The 19,801-nt window shown below is 42.0% G+C and overlaps 2 protein-coding genes across 2 annotated transcripts in view; one reads left to right on the top strand and one right to left on the bottom strand.

Annotated features, from left to right (window-relative positions):
• LOC308321884 (versican core protein-like) overlaps positions 1 to 2,572 on the top strand; it is a gene marked incomplete at its 3' end in the record, with an annotated part of 47,614 nt that extends 45,042 nt beyond the window's left edge. The window contains exon 5 of the mRNA XM_080772980.1: positions 2,486 to 2,572. Within this exon, the coding sequence (XP_080629106.1) occupies positions 2,486 to 2,572 (87 nt within the window). The remainder of the gene's footprint in view (positions 1 to 2,485) is intronic.
• A 14,965-nt stretch (positions 2,573 to 17,537) lies between these two features.
• The window catches only part of LOC308321883 (pregnancy zone protein-like), a gene marked incomplete at both ends in the record, with an annotated part of 51,036 nt that continues 48,772 nt past the window's right edge, over positions 17,538 to 19,801 (bottom strand). The window contains 2 exons of the mRNA XM_080772979.1: positions 17,538 to 17,666; positions 19,022 to 19,237. Coding sequence (XP_080629105.1) covers positions 17,538 to 17,666; positions 19,022 to 19,237 — 345 coding nt within the window. The remainder of the gene's footprint in view (positions 17,667 to 19,021; positions 19,238 to 19,801) is intronic.

Genomic DNA, 19,801 nt, shown 5'->3' with positions numbered 1-19,801 from the left:
GTGTTACCGTAGCTGCCGCTCTGTATGTCCTAGTGGTGTTCCCGTAGCTGCCGCTCTGTATGTCCTAGTGGTGTTACCGTAGCTACCTCAGTGGATTCCGTGTTCCTATGAGGTGAGGCGGATCTTTGAAAACGCTGTGATGTTATTTTATGTTTTTGTTATGAAAGAGTGTTCATTTCAGCTGTAAATTGAAGCATACAGTGTCTAATATACATATGACGTTGGGTCATTATGATAATATTATCTGAGAGCAATGAATCTTTTTGTAAACAGCTTTTGGTTTATCACGGGGACTAGTGATGACGTCACGCAGTGTTATTCTTTTTGCACGAAAATAAAGTGAGTTTACTGTTTGTGTTGTGTTGCCCACAGACAGTCTGAGGAAGCAGTGGACCAGTTCCAACTACAAATATGTGTTTTATTTGTCTGTTCTTACAGGTATGTGCTATATATATATTGTACCAACTATAACTTGTTATAATTTAATGTTTTGATGGTAGTTCTTCTGTGATTGCAAACTCAATGTTGAGCCCAGTATGCTGCTATGGTATTCTTATTTCAATATTGTATTTGTATTAAAGACCTCTTATAATAAAATTAAAACATGTATTAGACAGAGGCTAATGTTATTGGTTAGGCAAAAAGTATTGGACAGATAAGCTACTGTTATTGGTCAGGTTAAAAAAAGAGTGTTCAATAGCAGACCTAAAAGCACTACAAGCTTGAAAAATAGCAGATCTACAAGCTCATAGCGCACCACCGAGTGGCGCGCTACGAGCTTGTAGGTCTGCTATTTTTTTAAACTGTCAGGATTTAAGACATTTTTGGAATCTGATCTCAGGTCAAAATGCATTAAAGAACCACCATTCTTCCATGCGTATCATCTCTTTATAATAATACAAAATATATACAGGTTGGAAACAAAAACAACAAAAGGGGGAATTTACTCACGACCCATACAAATTGGTGTGCGACCCGCATATGGGTCCCTGTTTTGGGAAACTAAGGAATAGGGTTTGGGAAGCTCACTGACTTTAATGGAACATTAATGGAACATCTGCACTCTTAAGAGTGCAGATGGACCCATATCCATGTGTTCATGTGTACATTAACCTGTGAGGGTCCATTTGGTTCAAAACTATCACTCATTTTCCTTTCCTTTCCTTTGTTTAAATAACTTAAGTCCATGCAGGATAACACATCGAAGAAGGTAAACTCATGAGCTACGTGTCCTCCTCTCTCCCTCTCACCAGACACGGAGACATGTGACTACGGATGGCACAAGTTCCAGGGTCACTGCTACGCTACTTCCCCACCAGGAAGAGCTGGGACGCGGCTGAGAGGGAGTGTCGTGTCCACGGGGCCCACCTGACCAGCCTGCTGTCCCACGAGGAGCAACACTACGTCAACCGTACGTCCCACAAACGCTAATATGGTATCCGTTTCGCATTCGGGTTCTTGGAAACGCCCCCCAGCCACTGCGCTAGTTTGACTGAGGTTAGGTTTAGGTATGCTTTACTGAGGTTAGGTTTAGGTATAGTTTTACTGAGGTTAGGGTTAGGTTTAGGTATAGTTTTACTGATGTTAAGGTTAGGGTTAGGTTTAGGTATAGTTTTACTGAGGTTAGGGTTAGGTTTAGGTTTAGGCATAGTTTTACTGAGGTTAAGGTTAGGGTTAGGTTTAGGTATAGTTTTACTGAGGTTAGGGTTAGGTTTAGGCATAGTTTTACTGAGGTTAGGGTTAGGTATAGTTTTACTGAGGTTAAGGTTAGGGTTAGGTTTAGGTGTAGGCTGTCAATCACAGCGACTGGCCAGTCACAGCGCACCATTTACTCAAATGCGAAACGGGAACCATATCAGCCCCACAAACAGTTGCTCTTTAAACCTTTGCATGCGTTGTCTTCGGGTCAAAAAGACTGGCCGCCAGCATGTTTACCATCAAAAGAATAAAAAGAAATAGTCATGTTCTTTTGTAAATGAACTCCCTCCTTGATCATGCTATGGCTTCACGCGAAAGCATTAACCCATTTAGACCTGAGTTAAAAAACATTCACTTTGAAAGAATATATATACAAAGATTTGCGCCGCATTCTTATGATTTTTCAAAAGCAGCAGACCTACAAGCTATGAGCTTGTTGGTCTGCTATTTTTTAACACAATGTTTAAAACACCAAAAGGCTACACACTCCTTCTGCAGTGTCAAACTACACGCTATGCACTCCCTCTGCCGTGTCAAACTACACGCTATGCACTCCCTCTGCAGTGTCAAACTACACGCTATGCACTAACCCTAAACACGGTCATGTTATCTCAGGAAGAATGATTCATGTGTACTCACTGTACTGTAGAAAATGCTACTCTCTCTCTCTCTCTCTCTCTCTTTCTCTCTCTCTCTCTCTCTCTATTGTCTCTCTTCTCTCTTATTTGTGAGAGTGAAAAGTCCTAAAAAGGGCCCAGTGTGAAGTGTTATGTTTGGCTGGCACTAGGTCTGGGGCAGGACTACCAGTGGATCGGCCTCAACGATAAGATGTTTGACAACGACTTCCGGTGGACCGACGGCAGCCACATGGTGAGAGACACACACACACACACACACACACACACACACACACACACACACACGCACACACACACACACACAGTCCCATGATGTGACCGAACGCAGTCTCAACGGAGTTAGACTGTATATAGACGCCGCTAGACTGTATATAGACGCCGCTAGACTGTATATAGACGCCGCTAGACTGTATATAGACGCCGCTAGACTGTATATAGACGCCGCTAGACTGTATATAGACGCCGCTAGACTATATAGACGCCGCTAGACTGTATATAGACGCCGCTAGACTATATAGACGCCGCTAGACTGTATATAGACGGTGCTAGACTGTATATAGACGCCGCTAGACTGTATATAGACGCCGCTAGACTGTATATAGACGCCGCTAGACTGTATATAGACGCCGCTAGACTATATAGACGCCGCTAGACTGTATATAGACGCCGCTAGACTATATAGACGCCGCTAGACTGTATATAGACGGTGCTAGACTGTATATAGACGCCGCTAGAGTGTATATAGACGCCGCTAGACTGTATATAGACGCCGCTAGACTGTATATAGACGCCGCTAGACTGTATATAGACGCCGCTAGACTGTATATAGACGCTGCTAGACTGTATATAGACGCCGCTAGAGTGTATATAGACGCCGCTAGACTGTATATAGACGGTGCTAGACTGTATATAGACGCCGCTAGACTGTATATAGACGGTGCTAGACTGTATATAGACGCCGCTAGACTGTATATAGACGCCGCTAGACTGTATATAGACGCCGCTAGACTGTATATAGACGGTGCTAGACTGTATATAGACGCCGCTAGACTGTATATAGACGGTGCTAGACTGTATATAGACGCCGCTAGACTGTATATAGACGCCGCTAGACTGTATATAGACGCCGCTAGACTGTATATAGACGGTGCTAGACTGTATATAGACGCTGCTAGAGTGTATATAGACGCCGCTAGACTGTATATAGACGCCGCTAGACTGTATATAGACGGTGCTAGACTGTATATAGACGGTGCTAGACTGTATATAGACGCCGCTAGACTGTATATAGACGGTGCTAGACTGTATATAGACGCCGCTAGACTGTATATAGACGCCGCTAGACTGTATATAGACGCCGCTAGACTGTATATAGACGGTGCTAGACTGTATATAGACGCCGCTAGAGTGTATATAGACGCCGCTAGACTGTATATAGACGCCGCTAGACTATATAGACGCCGCTAGACTGTATATAGACGCCGCTAGACTGTATATAGACGGTGCTAGACTGTATATAGACGGTGCTAGACTGTATATAGACGCCGCTAGACTGTATATAGACGCCGCTAGACTGTATATAGACCGTGCTAGACTGTATATAGACGCCGCTAGACTGTATATAGACGCCGCTAGACTGTATATAGACCGTGCTAGACTGTATATAGACGCCGCTAGACTGTATATAGACGCCGCTAGACTGTATATAGACGCCGCTAGACTGTATATAGACGCCGCTAGACTGTATATAGACGGTGCTAGACTGTATATAGACGCCGCTAGACTGTATATAGACGGTGCTAGACTGTATATAGACGCCGCTAGACTGTATATAGACGCCGCTAGACTGTATATAGACGCCGCTAGACTGTATATAGACGGTGCTAGACTGTATATAGACGCTGCTAGAGTGTATATAGACGCTGCTAGAGTGTATATAGACGCCGCTAGACTGTATATAGACGCCGCTAGACTGTATATAGACGGTGCTAGACTGTATATAGACGGTGCTAGACTGTATATAGACGCCGCTAGACTGTATATAGACGCCGCTAGACTGTATATAGACGCCGCTAGACTGTATATAGACGCCGCTAGACTGTATATAGACGCCGCTAGACTGTATATAGACGCCGCTAGACTGTATATAGACGCCGCTAGACTGTATATAGACGCCGCTAGACTGTATATAGACGCCGCTAGACTGTATATAGACGGTGCTAGACTGTATATAGACGGTGCTAGACTGTATATAGACGCCGCTAGACTGTATATAGACGGTGCTAGACTGTATATAGACGCCGCTAGACTGTATATAGACGGTGCTAGACTGTATATAGACGCTGCTAGAGTGTATATAGACGCCGCTAGAGTGTATATAGACGCCGCTAGACTGTATATAGACGCCGCTAGACTGTATATAGACGGTGCTAGACTGTATATAGACGCCGCTAGACTGTATATAGACCGTGCTAGACTGTATATAGACGCCGCTAGACTGTATATAGACGCCGCTAGACTGTATATAGACCGTGCTAGACTGTATATAGACGCCGCTAGACTGTATATAGACGGTGCTAGACTGTATATAGACGCCGCTAGACTGTATATAGACGCCGCTAGACTGTATATAGACCGTGCTAGACTGTATATAGACGCCGCTAGACTGTATATAGACGCCGCTAGACTGTATATAGACCGTGCTAGACTGTATATAGACGCCGCTAGACTGTATATAGACGCCGCTAGACTGTATATAGACGCCGCTAGACTGTATATAGACCGTGCTAGACTGTATATAGACGCCGCTAGACTGTATATAGACGCCGCTAGACTGTATATAGACGCCGCTAGACTGTATATAGACGCCGCTAGACTGTATATAGACGCTGCTAGACTGTATATAGACGGTGCTAGACTGTATATAGACGGTGCTAGACTGTATATAGACGCCGCTAGACTGTATATAGACGCCGCTAGACTGTATATAGACGCCGCTAGACTGTATATAGACGCCGCTAGACTGTATATAGACGCCGCTAGACTGTATTTAGACGCCGCTAGACTGTATATAGACCGTTCTAGACTGTATATAGACAGTGCTAGACTGTATATAGACGGTGCTAGACTGTATATAGACGGTGCTAGACTGTATATAGACGCCGCTAGACTGTATATAGACGCCGCTAGACTGTATATAGACGCCGCTAGACTGTATATAGACGGTGCTAGACTGTATATAGACGGTGCTAGACTGTATATAGACGCCGCTAGACTGTATATAGACGCCGCTAGACTGTATATAGACGGTGCTAGACTGTATATAGACGGTGCTAGACGACTGTATATAGACGGTGCTAGACTGTATATAGACGGTGCTAGACTGTATATAGACGCCGCTAGACTGTATATAGACGCCGCTAGACTGTATATAGACGGTGCTAGACTGTATATAGACGGTGCTAGACTGTATATAGACGCCGCTAGACTGTATATAGACGGTGCTAGAGTGTATATAGACGGTGCTAGACTGTATATAGACGCCGCTAGACTGTATATAGACGCCGCTAGACTGTATATAGACGCCGCTAGACTGTATATAGACGGTGCTAGAGTGTATATAGACGGTGCTAGACTGTATATAGACGCCGCTAGACTGTATATAGACGCCGCTAGACTGTATATAGACGCCGCTAGACTGTATATAGACGGTGCTAGAGTGTATATAGACGGTGCTAGACTGTATATAGACGGTGCTAGAGTGTATATAGACGGTGCTAGACTGTATATAGACGCCGCTAGACTGTATATAGACGGTGCTAGACTGTATATAGACGGTGCTAGACTGTATATAGACGCCGCTAGACTGTATATAGACGCCGCTAGACTGTATATAGACGCCGCTAGACTGTATATAGACGCCGCTAGACTGTATATAGACGGTGCTAGAGTGTATATAGACGGTGCTAGACTGTATATAGACGGTGCTAGAGTGTATATAGACGGTGCTAGACTGTATATAGACGCCGCTAGACTGTATATAGACGGTGCTAGACTGTATATAGACGGTGCTAGACTGTATATAGACGCTGCTAGAGTGTATATAGACGGTGCTAGACTGTATATAGACGCTGCTAGAGTGTATATAGACGGTGCTAGACTGTATATAGACGCCGCTAGACTGTATTTACACGAGACCCTTTACAATGCTATAATGTCGCTAGGTGGCGATGACGGGCTGCCAAATAGACAGGTCACACGTACAAGAAGAACCCCTTCACGCAAGCCTGCGCAACACGGCTCCGTCTTTTTGGCAAATCTAGAACTTCCTGTTTGAGAGCTAGCAAATTTAAGACATCCGGTTGCTTTCAGAATAAAAGTGTCGTTAATTAAATAATGATTACGTTACATTAGTTTTATTATTACATTACAGCTATTGTAAAGACACATTATGTTTCTGTGTAAAAAATAAGTAATTAAATAACAAAGAAACATAATGTGTGTCTTATAGCATCATTTAAATGATTAATTTGTAGTTTTAATGTGCAAATTAAACTTTTTCTCAATACTCTAGAGGATACTCTTGTTTTGAAGAGATGGTCTTAAATTTGCTAGCTTAGATTTGCCAAAAAACAGTGCCACTGGGCATGCAGGCAAAGCGCGCCACGGGATGGTATATATTGTATAATACATTAGGCTACATAAACGCTGCTGCTGCGGCCTATCACAAGGCTTTTTATTTACATTCACCATCACCGATGAGCAGCACTTTGTAGGCGAGGAGGGAGGCTTGTTCAGGAACGCCATTATATCATAATTATATGGCTCTGCATCAATGTAATAAACATATGCGCTGTGAGCCAACGTGAGCCATGATGTCATAAGTTTTGCGGCTTCACCGTTTTGCCCGTTTACACGGAGAAGGGATAAAACGGCGTTCTGAAAGATTTCCACTCTGGAAGGTGGTTTCACTTTGTTGCGTTTTCACCTCATGAGAACACGGTTCTCGTCTAAATGACAGCAGCAAACGATACTTTATTTTGACGTTTTATATGAACACCATCCTCGTGTAAATAGCACCTTAGTTCAGCTCTGCTAAACAGCCATGTAAACAATCTGTAAAGGGTGCATTATTTCTGGAGAACAAAATGACAGTAAGAACTTCCGTTCGGCAGTTAATGCACCTCGAAGATTTTCTAAGAAACCAGATACCTGCTCAATTTATTGTATGCTGCAGGACTTTATAGGCGGTCTGGTTTCTCACCCACAGACACCGTAGTCCCAGGTTTCCCCAATGTCTCCAGTAAACTTTATGCCAATTAATTGAGTTCGCCGGCGTGCCCAGCCAAGCAGTGTGGTACTACTCACCAGGTAGACCAGGTCCACGCGGCCTGCAGTCTCTCCAACTACAGTGTAGTGGACGGTGATGTTGTTTTCTCCATTGCAGACCAGTGGGTTCCAGGTCCTCTTCACCTCCAGTGAGCTCACGGTCTTGGGGTCAACGGTGCCTTCCTGGACCAGGGACAGCTGATGTGTCCCTTCCTCAATGTGTGGCACTCTGTACATATGGTACTGCAACTCTGTTGTCGCACTAGCCTTGATGAGAGAGGTTAAATTAAAGTCAGTCAACCAGAATATTAGTTTGCATTATACGTTCCCTTTTTAGACCTCCGGTGATGCTTCAGCAACATTTTGGAACTCTTGTACCCTATGATCTGACACACATAACCTTGGAGCTGCCATTTTCATAGATTTGGTGTGACGTGAAAAATGGACTTCAATGTAGACTCCTGGGGGACTGGGTTAAGGCTCATACTGTACATGTATATATATATACACACACACACATAGTTTGGAGTGCCAGTCTGTGCCTTCACCTTTCTAAAATGACAACCTTCTCGTGCAGGAAATTACATAACCAAGGCTGACTTACTGTGAGAAAGATGTCCTGTCCTGCAGGGTCTTTGGAGTCTGTCGTGTTGAATGAGAAACTGGCCTCACCGTTGCGGTCAGTCCTGACAATATCGAATGCGTACAATATTGTATGCGCCGTTGACCGCCGTTGACCCTCAAACAGGTACACCGTCATGTCAGGAATGGGTGCGTTATTAAAGTAACGTGCTTTGACCTGTCGGAAATAAACAGATTATATACAGAGTGCATAATAATATGGCCAAATGTGTACAACTATAACTATGAAGCATTTGGACTTACTTTTCCTGCAATCACTGATTGCTCCTTATACACCATGGGTGTTTCAATGAAGGAAAGAGATCCAACACAATAAACAAGAGCGACCACCTTTTCTTGTGCAGACAGTGCAATACCTGTGGAGAAAACCATCATGTCATTTCAGTGTTAGAAACATTGATGAGCTACTATATAAGCTCATGGCTTCATTTTTGCTTGAAACGGTTCCAACAGTGTGAAGACTTGCCTGTTCCATCTTCCTCTACTTTTGCATTGAGTTGCAGTTTATCATCAAGAGACTTTTGGGCAGGTGTGGTGAAAGTTGTCATATTGAAAGTGAAAGTTCCACAGCCCTTCCCAGACGTCTGTGTACAAGAGGAAAAGAAAATACATAATGTGTGATTGACTGAGATTCTCCCCTTCTATTCCTCGTGTGCACCAGATAGACCTCAGAAGCCAATGGTTATAGATTGCCATAAAGTTGATGAGGGCATTTAGGCACATAACGTCGTGGATTAAAGCAAACGCCAAAGCCAGGCAAAGCGTTGGCCAAGACCTATTCTGCAATTTGTGAAACAGTGTTCATAGACATTTAGTACAATATGTAAAATGTTTTGTTAGCCATAGCCAAACCATGTATTGAAGATAGTTTAACCGTTGCTTTTATGAAATATCCAAGATCATTGATTGAATACTTTAGTGCAAGACATTAAGGCTAAAAGGGATAACTCAATAGTCTAGGTATGAGGGGATTGAGATCACTGTTTCTTTGGCCATCTTCAAACACCGTCTTCTACCCTGAGCCATCTCGAAACTGCTTAAGCTTAACACAGTCTTCTACCCTGAGCCATCTCAGACTGCTTAACACAGTCTTCTACCCTGAGCCATCTCAAAACTAGCAAAGTGTGTAAATTTTTGGGAGTGTAGCTGCATAACAAGGAAGCCATGCCGACTTATATGTAATCCAAATGAACAAAGTCAGTCAGTAGTGGCAACTGAGAAACCAATTGCCTTTAATCTAGTACCAGCGTTGCAAAATGTTCAATTTTTTCACTGCACAATTTATATATATATAATAGATCATATTACCCGTTTACTCTCTTTATGACAGGGCACAGTCATGCCAGGAACAGGAACACTGTATCGATCAAGTGGTCGGCAGACCTCCACTTCTATCGTAGCAGGCACAGGCTGTCCATAGGTGTACCTGATGAAGAGACGTACAAACTAATCTCTAAAAAGGTAGTCACCCATAGCAGACATAACATTTTAAGGCGTTTTTTCCATGCAGGAAAGTAGGCTTGCTGTAAATTAACACATTGTGAGAAACCACAATGTTTTAACTTAAGTGTAGACAAAGACCACAGGAACAGAAAAGCCAAGATAACTTACGTTGCACAAACTTTAGCTGTAAATTCTTTTTGTTCAATGCTCAGCTTGTCATCCACTTCCAATTTGACTTCAAATCTTGGCAAAACTGTGGACAATTGTTGCACATTTGACATGAAAGTAGATGCCGCACAAGAGAACCATTTTCACATACATGCTTAATGTTTTAATAGGTGAGACTTTTCATAATATAGAAATTTTAGATTCTTGAATTAAACTCTTCACAAAAAGTTCTGAAACTTTAACTTTGGGTAGATCATTTCTCCCCTTTAATACCAATTCTTATTGTATTTTTATCATTGATTAGTCACCTTTTCAATGAGGTACAGCTTGTAAGGACCAGACATTCATGGACTGAGCAACACAGCAAAATAAAACGAGTGCAGACCTCAACCCAATTTAACACTCGTCAGATCAGCTTAGGCGTGCTGTAGTGTAGAGCGACCAACAAATGAACCCTTACCGTATTTCTCCACCTTGAAATAATGATCCTGTACCATGCCGTCAACATGAACAATGACTCTGTAGGGTCCTTCGTGGGCCTCAGGGTTCAATGGGTAAGAATGCTCCACAATGCTCTCATTAGACATTTGGTTCAACCACTGTGCAATGCGGTTACCATGAGCATCCTGGTCAAACGAGAGTTGTGGAGAGAAGAGGCAACGGACAACCATATCATCTCACAAACAATCTCATCTGTAGTCGTATGACATCTGATTTGGTAATTATATGCGGTGCATGTCGTTATATGTCAAACACAGTGAGTCTTACCTCAATCTCTACCATCTTGTACTGAAAGATAAGGAAAAAAAAGAGACAATTCTGTTAAACAGGAACTATCATCTGTATCAGTCTCACTATCAAACACTCTGAACATTTCTATACTGTAGTCGTCACAAATGTACATGTATATCCACATTAGCTTCATAGCAGACAGAACAGAGGTAGCCTGGCTAATAAGCCAGACTCAAATCACACTTCTCCCCTCCCCTCCCCTCCCCAACAGCTGATTCAGTCTGGCTTATTAGCCAGGCTAGTAGCCTACAGAGGGGAGATGGCATTTTCCCCCTTGTGAGTAGTCTCGTCAGCCATCTGAGCAGCCATCTGCCGATTGGACAGAAAACCTGCACTCCAGAGCCCTTGTCTAGTTTTCATATAGCCTACATTTTCTCCAGAAAATATTGAACTGCACACACACACACACGTTTGTAATACAAGTAGCAACCACTCACCAGCTCATTGACAGGCGCGAACGTGGTATTCATGGTAAAGATTCTGAATTTCACTGCAATAAATGACATTGGATACAATTATCTACAAAGGAATTGATTGAATAAATGCTAAATGGGACAGCTGTCGACTCACAACTGATGACATTCCTTTCTCCAACTTAGTCGTTTATAAAACTCTTACTCAACTTCATTTTCAAATTGTGCAAATGTAGTTAAATCTCATGAGACAGCATTTACCCGTTTGTCCAGGGAGGTAGATTGGTTTATCAGTTTGGATGAAAGTAATGTTTTTGTAGGATTTGATCATTATTTTCCTGACTTCTCTGGATAGGAATGTTGGTCCTTCCACCACCACAACAAGACTCAGCACCAGTTCATTAGTCACTAGTGGACAAGCCTGTGGTGGATACAGGAAAAGTTAGCATTATGTTGAAATGGGAACAACAAAACCAAGTGAAATCAACTTTATTCTGTGCCAGAGGTGACCTGGAATAGACCACGGTGGAGGAATGGTTTGTCTGTAGTCTTCTGGAAGATCGTTTTGTTCGAGTTAGGGTAAACTAGAAAGATGGTGATGTTGAGATTTTCGTTGGGCTTCATAAAATCCACGCAGAACATGGTCTCAGAGCCGGCTTGGATTACTGCAGGAATGGTCACCATGTATTGCCTATAAATTCATGGAAATGTTTATACATACATCGTTATATTTGCTAAAAGCCTAAACTGTAAACTAAAATGTACTCTTCCAACTTTCAAGAACAAAATAATATAACCAAACAGACATTCAAATGAGCTGTGGAGTGTAGCTCTATGTACTTACGGTCCTGCTGCTGCTGCTTGACTGATAGAAATCCAGGTTAAACAGGCAGACAGAATCCATGTCCACGTCTGAATCCTACAGAGAGCCATGACTGAGGGATACAGAATCAGTTGTCTCTACTGCTGCCTGCTACATACACATTACACTCACACAGCAGTGAGTGAGCAACAATGCCCGTGGTGGAGGTGAACGCTGATTTAAGCTGCCTGAGACGAGTGCACACCTGACCTGAGTCAAATTAATTAGACTGGGCTGGCTGTGCTTTGTGGCCGGAGGGTGAAATCACCCCTCAACGTCTTCTGACAGAACAGGGACACATTGTGAGACTTAACCTGACTTCGCCAGATGGTGGCGGTAATTAGACCAGTTTCGAAATTAAGGAATTGAGTATTGCAAGTATTCACAAAGATGTGTTTGGTTTGGTATTTATACAGTAGGCCTAGACGACTCTGACTCCACAAACAAATAAAAAAAGTAAAATGAAATAAATAAATATAGTTTTATATATTTATCGTGGATACGTTGATGAATTGAAAATGGTACGTGGGGCCTATTGTAAACATACTAGTGTAATGCTTTGGTTTATGGTGTCGTCCACTCACAGTTAACAGTCTTAGTATTGAGTTGTACTTGAAATGTACTGTCATTCTGCAAACTGTCAATAAATACTTCAATCAATCAATTGAATGTAAAGAAAATCTACATAGTAAAATACATTCACAAAATGTATTGCTAATTTCTTGTTTTAAATATAGCCTATGAAATATAAATCCTATAGGCCTAACTGTATAGAACATTAAACCCAACTTTTGTTACACCATCACTAAAGCCTGGTATATTTTACCCAATGTAATTGTAGTGCATAAAACAAATATTTCAAAATATATTAAAGTATAGCAAATTAGCAATACAAGGCAATTTGATTTTGAGGTAGTCTTCTTTAATATTTAAACATGAAATGTCAGAAAAAAAACGAAAAATAGATCACAGGCCCTATATATGGCTATGATAAAGGGGTAATGTGGGTATTAAAATTATTCCTTCAAAAATAATGGAGCTGGGATACTTTTCCTTTGTATTAATCCTATATATCACTAATCCCAGGTGATATTTATCCAAACATGTGCTGGTAGAAAATGGTGTGCCCTATTGTAAACAAGTGTAATGCTTTATGGTGTCGTCCACTCACAGTTAACTGTTTTTGTATTGAGTTGTACTTGTAAATGTACTGTAATTCTGCTGTACTGTTAATCAATCAATCAATCAAATGTCACTGAGCATCATGAAGCTACACAGTGACCCACCCATCTCTGAGACCTCAGTGACATTATGAAAACCACATCCGGGTGAAAATCACCCAGGTTGAGGGTTAAACAGATTTGAAATTGGTATCAAAATCATAAAAGGATGTAGTTACATTTATATAGTTACCGACTGTTGAACCTGCATGCTTTTACAAACTCGTGACTGCATTTGTTATTTGAGTTTTATTTAGACTCCCTATAGCTGGCATGTCTATAAATGTATCTGAATCTAATCTATGTATCACTAGAAGTCTCATGCCTATAAATAAGTGTATATTTATATTTGTGGAGAGTTAATTATCTGCACTTTTAAATATTATGCAATCATCTACAGTTTTTCCACTCAAACATAGCATATTGCAGTATTGCATCTGAAATGTTGTTTAACATTGCTGACATTACTGAAAAGATTTATTATCACAACCCATCCATGATCAACCGCTTATTATCCGTATAGTCGGGTTGCGGGGGCAACAGCTCCACCAGAGAGCTCCAGACTTCCCTCTCCAGAGCAACGTTAGTAACTACTTCTGGGGGATCCTGAGGCGTTCCCAGACCATCTTGGAGATATGTGATCCCTCCATCTGATCCTGGTCTGCCCGGGGGTCTCCTTCCAGTTGGATGTGCATCGAGGACCTCCTTAGGGCGTTGCTTCCCAAACGTTTTCGTGTCAAGGACCCCCAAATCAACATTTATTAGGCCACGGACCCCCCATTTGAAAACATATGCCAGTGACCCCGATAAGGGAGGATTTTTACGGCTCCAGCAGTGATTCCGAAACATATTCATTTCAAGGACCCCCAGTTTCACACGCATTTCGGATCCCCGATGTAATGGCATTTCTATCTGGGCGTTTCTAAGCATGAACAGAAGCCAAGTAGAAAATACACAAAAGCAGCTCGCTTGATTAAACAATTTCTTACTTTAAGGTATAACTGGCTATACAATGTCAGCGCTGCTATAGTGCAGTGAGTGCACGCACTGGGAAGTGGGAACAATTACAACCAAACAACACACTATACGGGCTCGAGGCCCGTTTCAATTGAAACGATTGAAACATATATAAGGCCGCCACTGGTGCCAGTTCAGCATAATCAGCACATGGTGGATCTACCCCTATGGAAGATATGGCTTTAACTGAACATTCTCTGACTGCGGCCTGCTGGAAGGTGGTGTGTATAGCCCTCCATACTTACCCCGACCTTAACAACACAAAACCCATGAATAAACAATAATAGTGACTAATCTTAATTAATTTTAAATAATTAAAGTCCTGCTTGTGAGAAGGTGCATGCCATGAAGGTGCAGGGCTGAAGTCAAACCAACCATGCCTTGCCTCAGATAGTCAGGAGTACTTCTTGTATTATCTGGCCTACACTAAAGACTGTACAAATGCTGTGCTTATTAAACCGTTTATATATGACGTAGTAGTAGTACAGTGATACCCACAATGCATTATGCAAACGTGATGTAAATATACACAAACACATACACGAAGAACACACATGTATTATTTTCCATGCTAATCGGGTGTATTTTCAACAAATGAGGCTGAAGAATGAGTTCTGGTGATGGTTCTCTTTGAAACATCTGTTGGATGGGGGGGGAAAGGGAATATTTAAAAGAAACTACTAAACATTGAGGTCAGTTCTGAATCTATACATTACATTTGTATTTTCTTATTCAAAAGGGGTAATTTTACATATAGTAAATGGTGCATTTATATAGTGCTTGTATCCAAGCGCTTTACATATAGATTGTACACACACACACACACACACACACACACACACACACACACACACACACACACACACACACACACACACACACACACACACACACACAGGGGTTCAGAGTCTTGCTCAAGGACACTTCGACAGCCTGGGATCGATCTGTGTCTCATAGAAGGGATGTGGGCAGTTCAGAAACCCGTCCACCAGTGACATCATCGTTAGGATGATTTCTTTACAAAAAATGTCAGATTTGTATTATCGTGAGAATAATGTCTTCCATTTTCGCATTGCAACTTTTCAGGACTAGAAAGCCTGCAGTTTCTATTAGCTTGGATTCCCCATTGATGATGTCACTGGTGGACGGGTTTCTGAACTGCCCACAGCCCTCCTATGAGACACAGACTGAGGAAAGAATTGTGCCATTTTATCATAATTATTAGTGAAGACCTATTATATGAAGATAGGTTGAAAAGTGGTGAATTGGTCCTTTAAGCTATAATTATTTAAGGGGGTGGGGGGTTAATATATGATTGTATATACTGTAGCATTTAAAAGTACAGATAATTAGATCATTTTGATCAGATAAGTTTAGATACACTCAAAACCTCACACTGCACATACAGTATAGAACAGGAACACAATGAAATGGTAACATTCTTCACATGATGCAATACCTGCTGAACGGCTGGCTTATGACGCGCATGACCATTACTGTGAATCACAACGATAGCTGTATTCGGTCTCCATGTTGTCGCCTGCGTGATACAAAAACACCACTGCATTTTAGTCCAATGTTCGTTTATAGTCAGTTTCAGCATGAACATATGAGCAGTTGAGACGAATAACAGTCTTTATCCATCATGTATAAATGTGGAGGGGTCAGAATAAACTATGGACTTCTTAGACTGTTATTCGTCTAAACTGATTAGTCTTATAAACTGAAATAATAATAATAATGCAGCATGTGGTTTCAAATCTTTTCATGTCAAGGACCCCCGAATGAATGCGTATTTGACCATGGACCCACATCAGAAATGCATGCCAGGGACATGATTTGTGTTGTTAACATGCTTAAATGTAATATGTATTGTTGTTGCTTGTTGCTGTACATCCCATGATGTTTTTGCTTTTTATTCTGTTTTTTCTGTTGATGTTTTTGTTTTATTTACATGCCAAGTTGTTTGTCTTTTGTGTCTCGTCTTGCATAATTATTCATGGATTTGTATTTTTGTAGATTGAATCCTATGAGAAAAGGAGGAGCACTGTTGTGTAGTGTACATGTAGTGTTGTAGTCTATGCAGATAGCCACAGGAGAGGTTGTGTAACACTGTACTGTACTGTACTGTACTGTACTGTACTGTACTGTACTGTACTGTACTGTACTGTACTGTACTGTACTGGTACTGTACTGGTACTGTACTGTACTGTACTGTACTGTACTGTACTGTACTGTACTGTACTGTACTGTACTGTACTGTACTGTACTGTACATGTGTAGCAGAGTGGCACAGAGCCTCTGCCTGATGGCCACAAAAGTCTAATATCTCCCCCAGTCCAGAGGGATATCCCTTTGGTCCAGTGGTTAAGATGTTGGACTTTCACGTGGGAGGCCCGAGTTCGAATCCCGGGCGTTACACATGTACTCACTTGGCTGGTAGTAATCATAGATCTTGACCAGTGCTGGCTTCAGGTTCTGAACTGGGACTTCCTGTATGAGCTCTAAGACGTGGTCGATGGCTATTCCTTGTGTTAACTGTTGGCAGAAATGTACAGTAGATGATCAAGAGTATGTTCCTATAGATTAGCCTACCTGTAATGTTAGATTTTTACCCTTGGAATTAACCGGAACCCGTTTTGGTGTTAGCATTATGTCATGCTTTAGCTATTGAAAAATAGCAGATCTACAAGCACCGAGTGGCGCGCTACGAGCTTGTAGGTTTGCAATCTTTGAAAAATAAAAGAACGACCGACATAGAAACATAGCTTTTAGAATCTGATCTCAGGTCAGAATGGGTTTTAAAGGTGGTCTGATTTGTATTGAACAATAATGTGTTGGTGTGAACTGGTCTCTCACCTCTTTGAAATACATAATGACGTGGTCGTCCTTCTGCTCCACACGATCCACCAGCGGCGCCATCTTCAGCTGTGAAGAAACCATCACATTGATCTGGTTATCTGTGAACTCTGTAACTCAAATAGAAACATGTACAGTACAAAATACTGTTCAAAGGTTTTCTCACTAAATGTTTACAATATCTCACCTTTTTCAAAGACTCTGGGTCTGGGATGAATCCAGAAAGCATTGTTACATCAACCAACACCATGTTTGTTGTTGCTTCATTTCCAGTATATCTGTAGGTATAAAATATTTGATAATGTATTTTACAAGAATCTCATTTTTTGGTATATTCTGTTGTAACGTGAACTATTTCATATTTAGTATGATTATTATTATTTTTTTGCGTGCGTTTGTTGTGTATGAAAACATGCGTCATTGACATGGCTGTATTGTCTGTGTCTACAGGTGATCCTTACAGGCTTTGTAGTTTCAGAGTCATCGTCCGTGTCAGAGAGTTGCTGTTGCATTCGGCCTCGGGTGTGACCTTGATGGACAAACTGCTTTCCTCAACTGGTGTCGGGATGTTGTAGTTAAGAGACATCTTGAGGAAACAGAAGTATAGAGTTTTCATTTGTACGATCAGATCCGAAGAGTAAAGTGGCATTTGTTTGTTTCCGTCCGAAGGAAGGAACATGACGGAACATTTTGTCACATATACAGCATCACATATACCGTACAGCATCACATATACAGTACAGACGCCCCAGAGCCACAGGAGGCATCTATCTGTCTATGCATATAGAGCGTCGCAGTCCCTCCCCCTTTCAGAACAACGAGTGGCCCAGGAAATTAATCTCAATGCATTTTTCCCCATAGGCTTTTCTTAAAGTATATTTATTTAAAGACGGTTACGCCGCGGACAAAACCAACTCGGATCGTGACAAATCATGACAATGAAACACAATGTTTTGGGCCGATCAAATAATTTATAAGAAGAAAAACAAAACAAATAGGGTTGTCTCCTGCCTTTATTTTATTCTTTCTAATGATTTGATCGGCCCATGATTTGTCACGATGCGAGTTGGCTTTGTCCGCGGCGTAACCGTCTTTAAATAAATACTTTAAGAAATGCCTATGGGAAAAATGCATTGAGATTCATTTCCTGGGCCACTCGTCTGAAACGCTCTATACCCAAAGCATATAGCATACTGTATACCACAATCCAGTAGACCGTGGTATTAATATGCTGCTACAAAGTATTGTTACAGGGCATCCGTTGATCCGACATACCAGTGGTCCAACATGCGTGGCTGGTTAAGACCAGAGCCATCTAATAAAAGAGTTACGATATTGAGGGGGCAGACGCCGAGCGCTTGAGCGCCTGAAGTGAGACAAAGCTGGAGCTGGAAATAAATTGTTTTCAACGAGGGCGGCGCAAAATAAGAGCTATTTTATGCAACGTGTGCGACATGACAACTGTTTTAAAGCATTGCACAGTAACAACTAAAGTCTCTTTAATGTTTATGTTGTACGATTACTACAAAACTATCTAAAATAAAGGGATTTAAGATCAATAAAGCTGGGCTGTTGCCCATGAGTCCAATGCATGTCTGCCTACTTCCGGTCCGGTCCCAGGTGATTGTCCCCGCATTCTCAATGTAGAAGAGCCGCCATTGGACTGAAGCCCCATGAAGTGAACGCAGTTTGCGTAACTCTGTCTATATCTAAGGCTCCGGTTAAGACTCACCCATGGCTTCCACGTGCTGTTAGGGATTGGGGTATAGGGTGTCGGACTATTGCGTGTCGGGGACTGTTAGTACATCGGACCAAAGATATGCACCCCCCCCCCCCCCACATCGGTATGTTTATCAAACTGTGATTCCATTACAAGCCTGTAGTCTATCAAGGTCACAATGACATTATTACTTATGACATTTGAACAGATAGTGAGCTGACCTGCGCTGAGACACACGCAGTGCCCTTGACCTCCAGGCTGTACTTCCCCGTCACGTCCTGCAGCGCCCTCTCCTGGTAAAGCAGTCTGTTGCTCTGATCCACCTGGAAGACTTCATGGTCCCCCTGGGAGGATTTAACCGTCACAGTGCTGGAGCCCTCTGGGCTGAAGACCAGAGTGGAGTAACGAGCCAGAGCCTGGAGAGCCACTACGGTGTCCTACAAGAGCACACAAACCATAAATAAACTTTATTTATATAGCATGGGGGCATGACATGACATCTAGACGGACCAGTAAAGCATGCAGACTATATAACAGGGACGAAAAGGAGTTACAGTACATGAAGTTTCTTCACCCTCCCAACGACTGACTGTGGGGGTTAGCAGAGATGGAGTACTTGTAGAGAGTCCGGGGAATTGGGAATTGGCTGTACTAAATTGGGGAGAAAATGTTTTTCTTTTGTCTTGAAGGGCCATGTTTTGCATAATAACAGTCTTTTCATTATGTCTGCCCACGATCATACAGTACGTTTGTTTACCCCAGTCACTGATACTAAAATCTGATATATATTTATTTTTTTCTATGAATCTGTGACTTGACACCCATACTGTTATAAAACGAAAATAAAAAAGATTTTGAAAAGAAAGAAAGACCAGTAAGGGGCCCTTGAGCGGCGGTTCAAACTCAAAGGTGAGCATTTTAACCACAACACCTATCTACAGAAACGCCCGGAACTTCTAAGACAGATATACTGTATCGTAGGACATATTATTTGAGCCCGA

The sequence above is a fragment of the Protomyctophum bolini genome (genome assembly GCF_963924005.1).
Source record: "Protomyctophum bolini genome assembly, chromosome: 9".
Lineage (NCBI taxonomy): Eukaryota > Metazoa > Chordata > Actinopteri > Myctophiformes > Myctophidae > Protomyctophum > Protomyctophum bolini.
The sequence above is the reverse complement of the archived record's forward strand: the minus strand, read 5'-3'. Positions and strand labels throughout refer to the sequence as shown.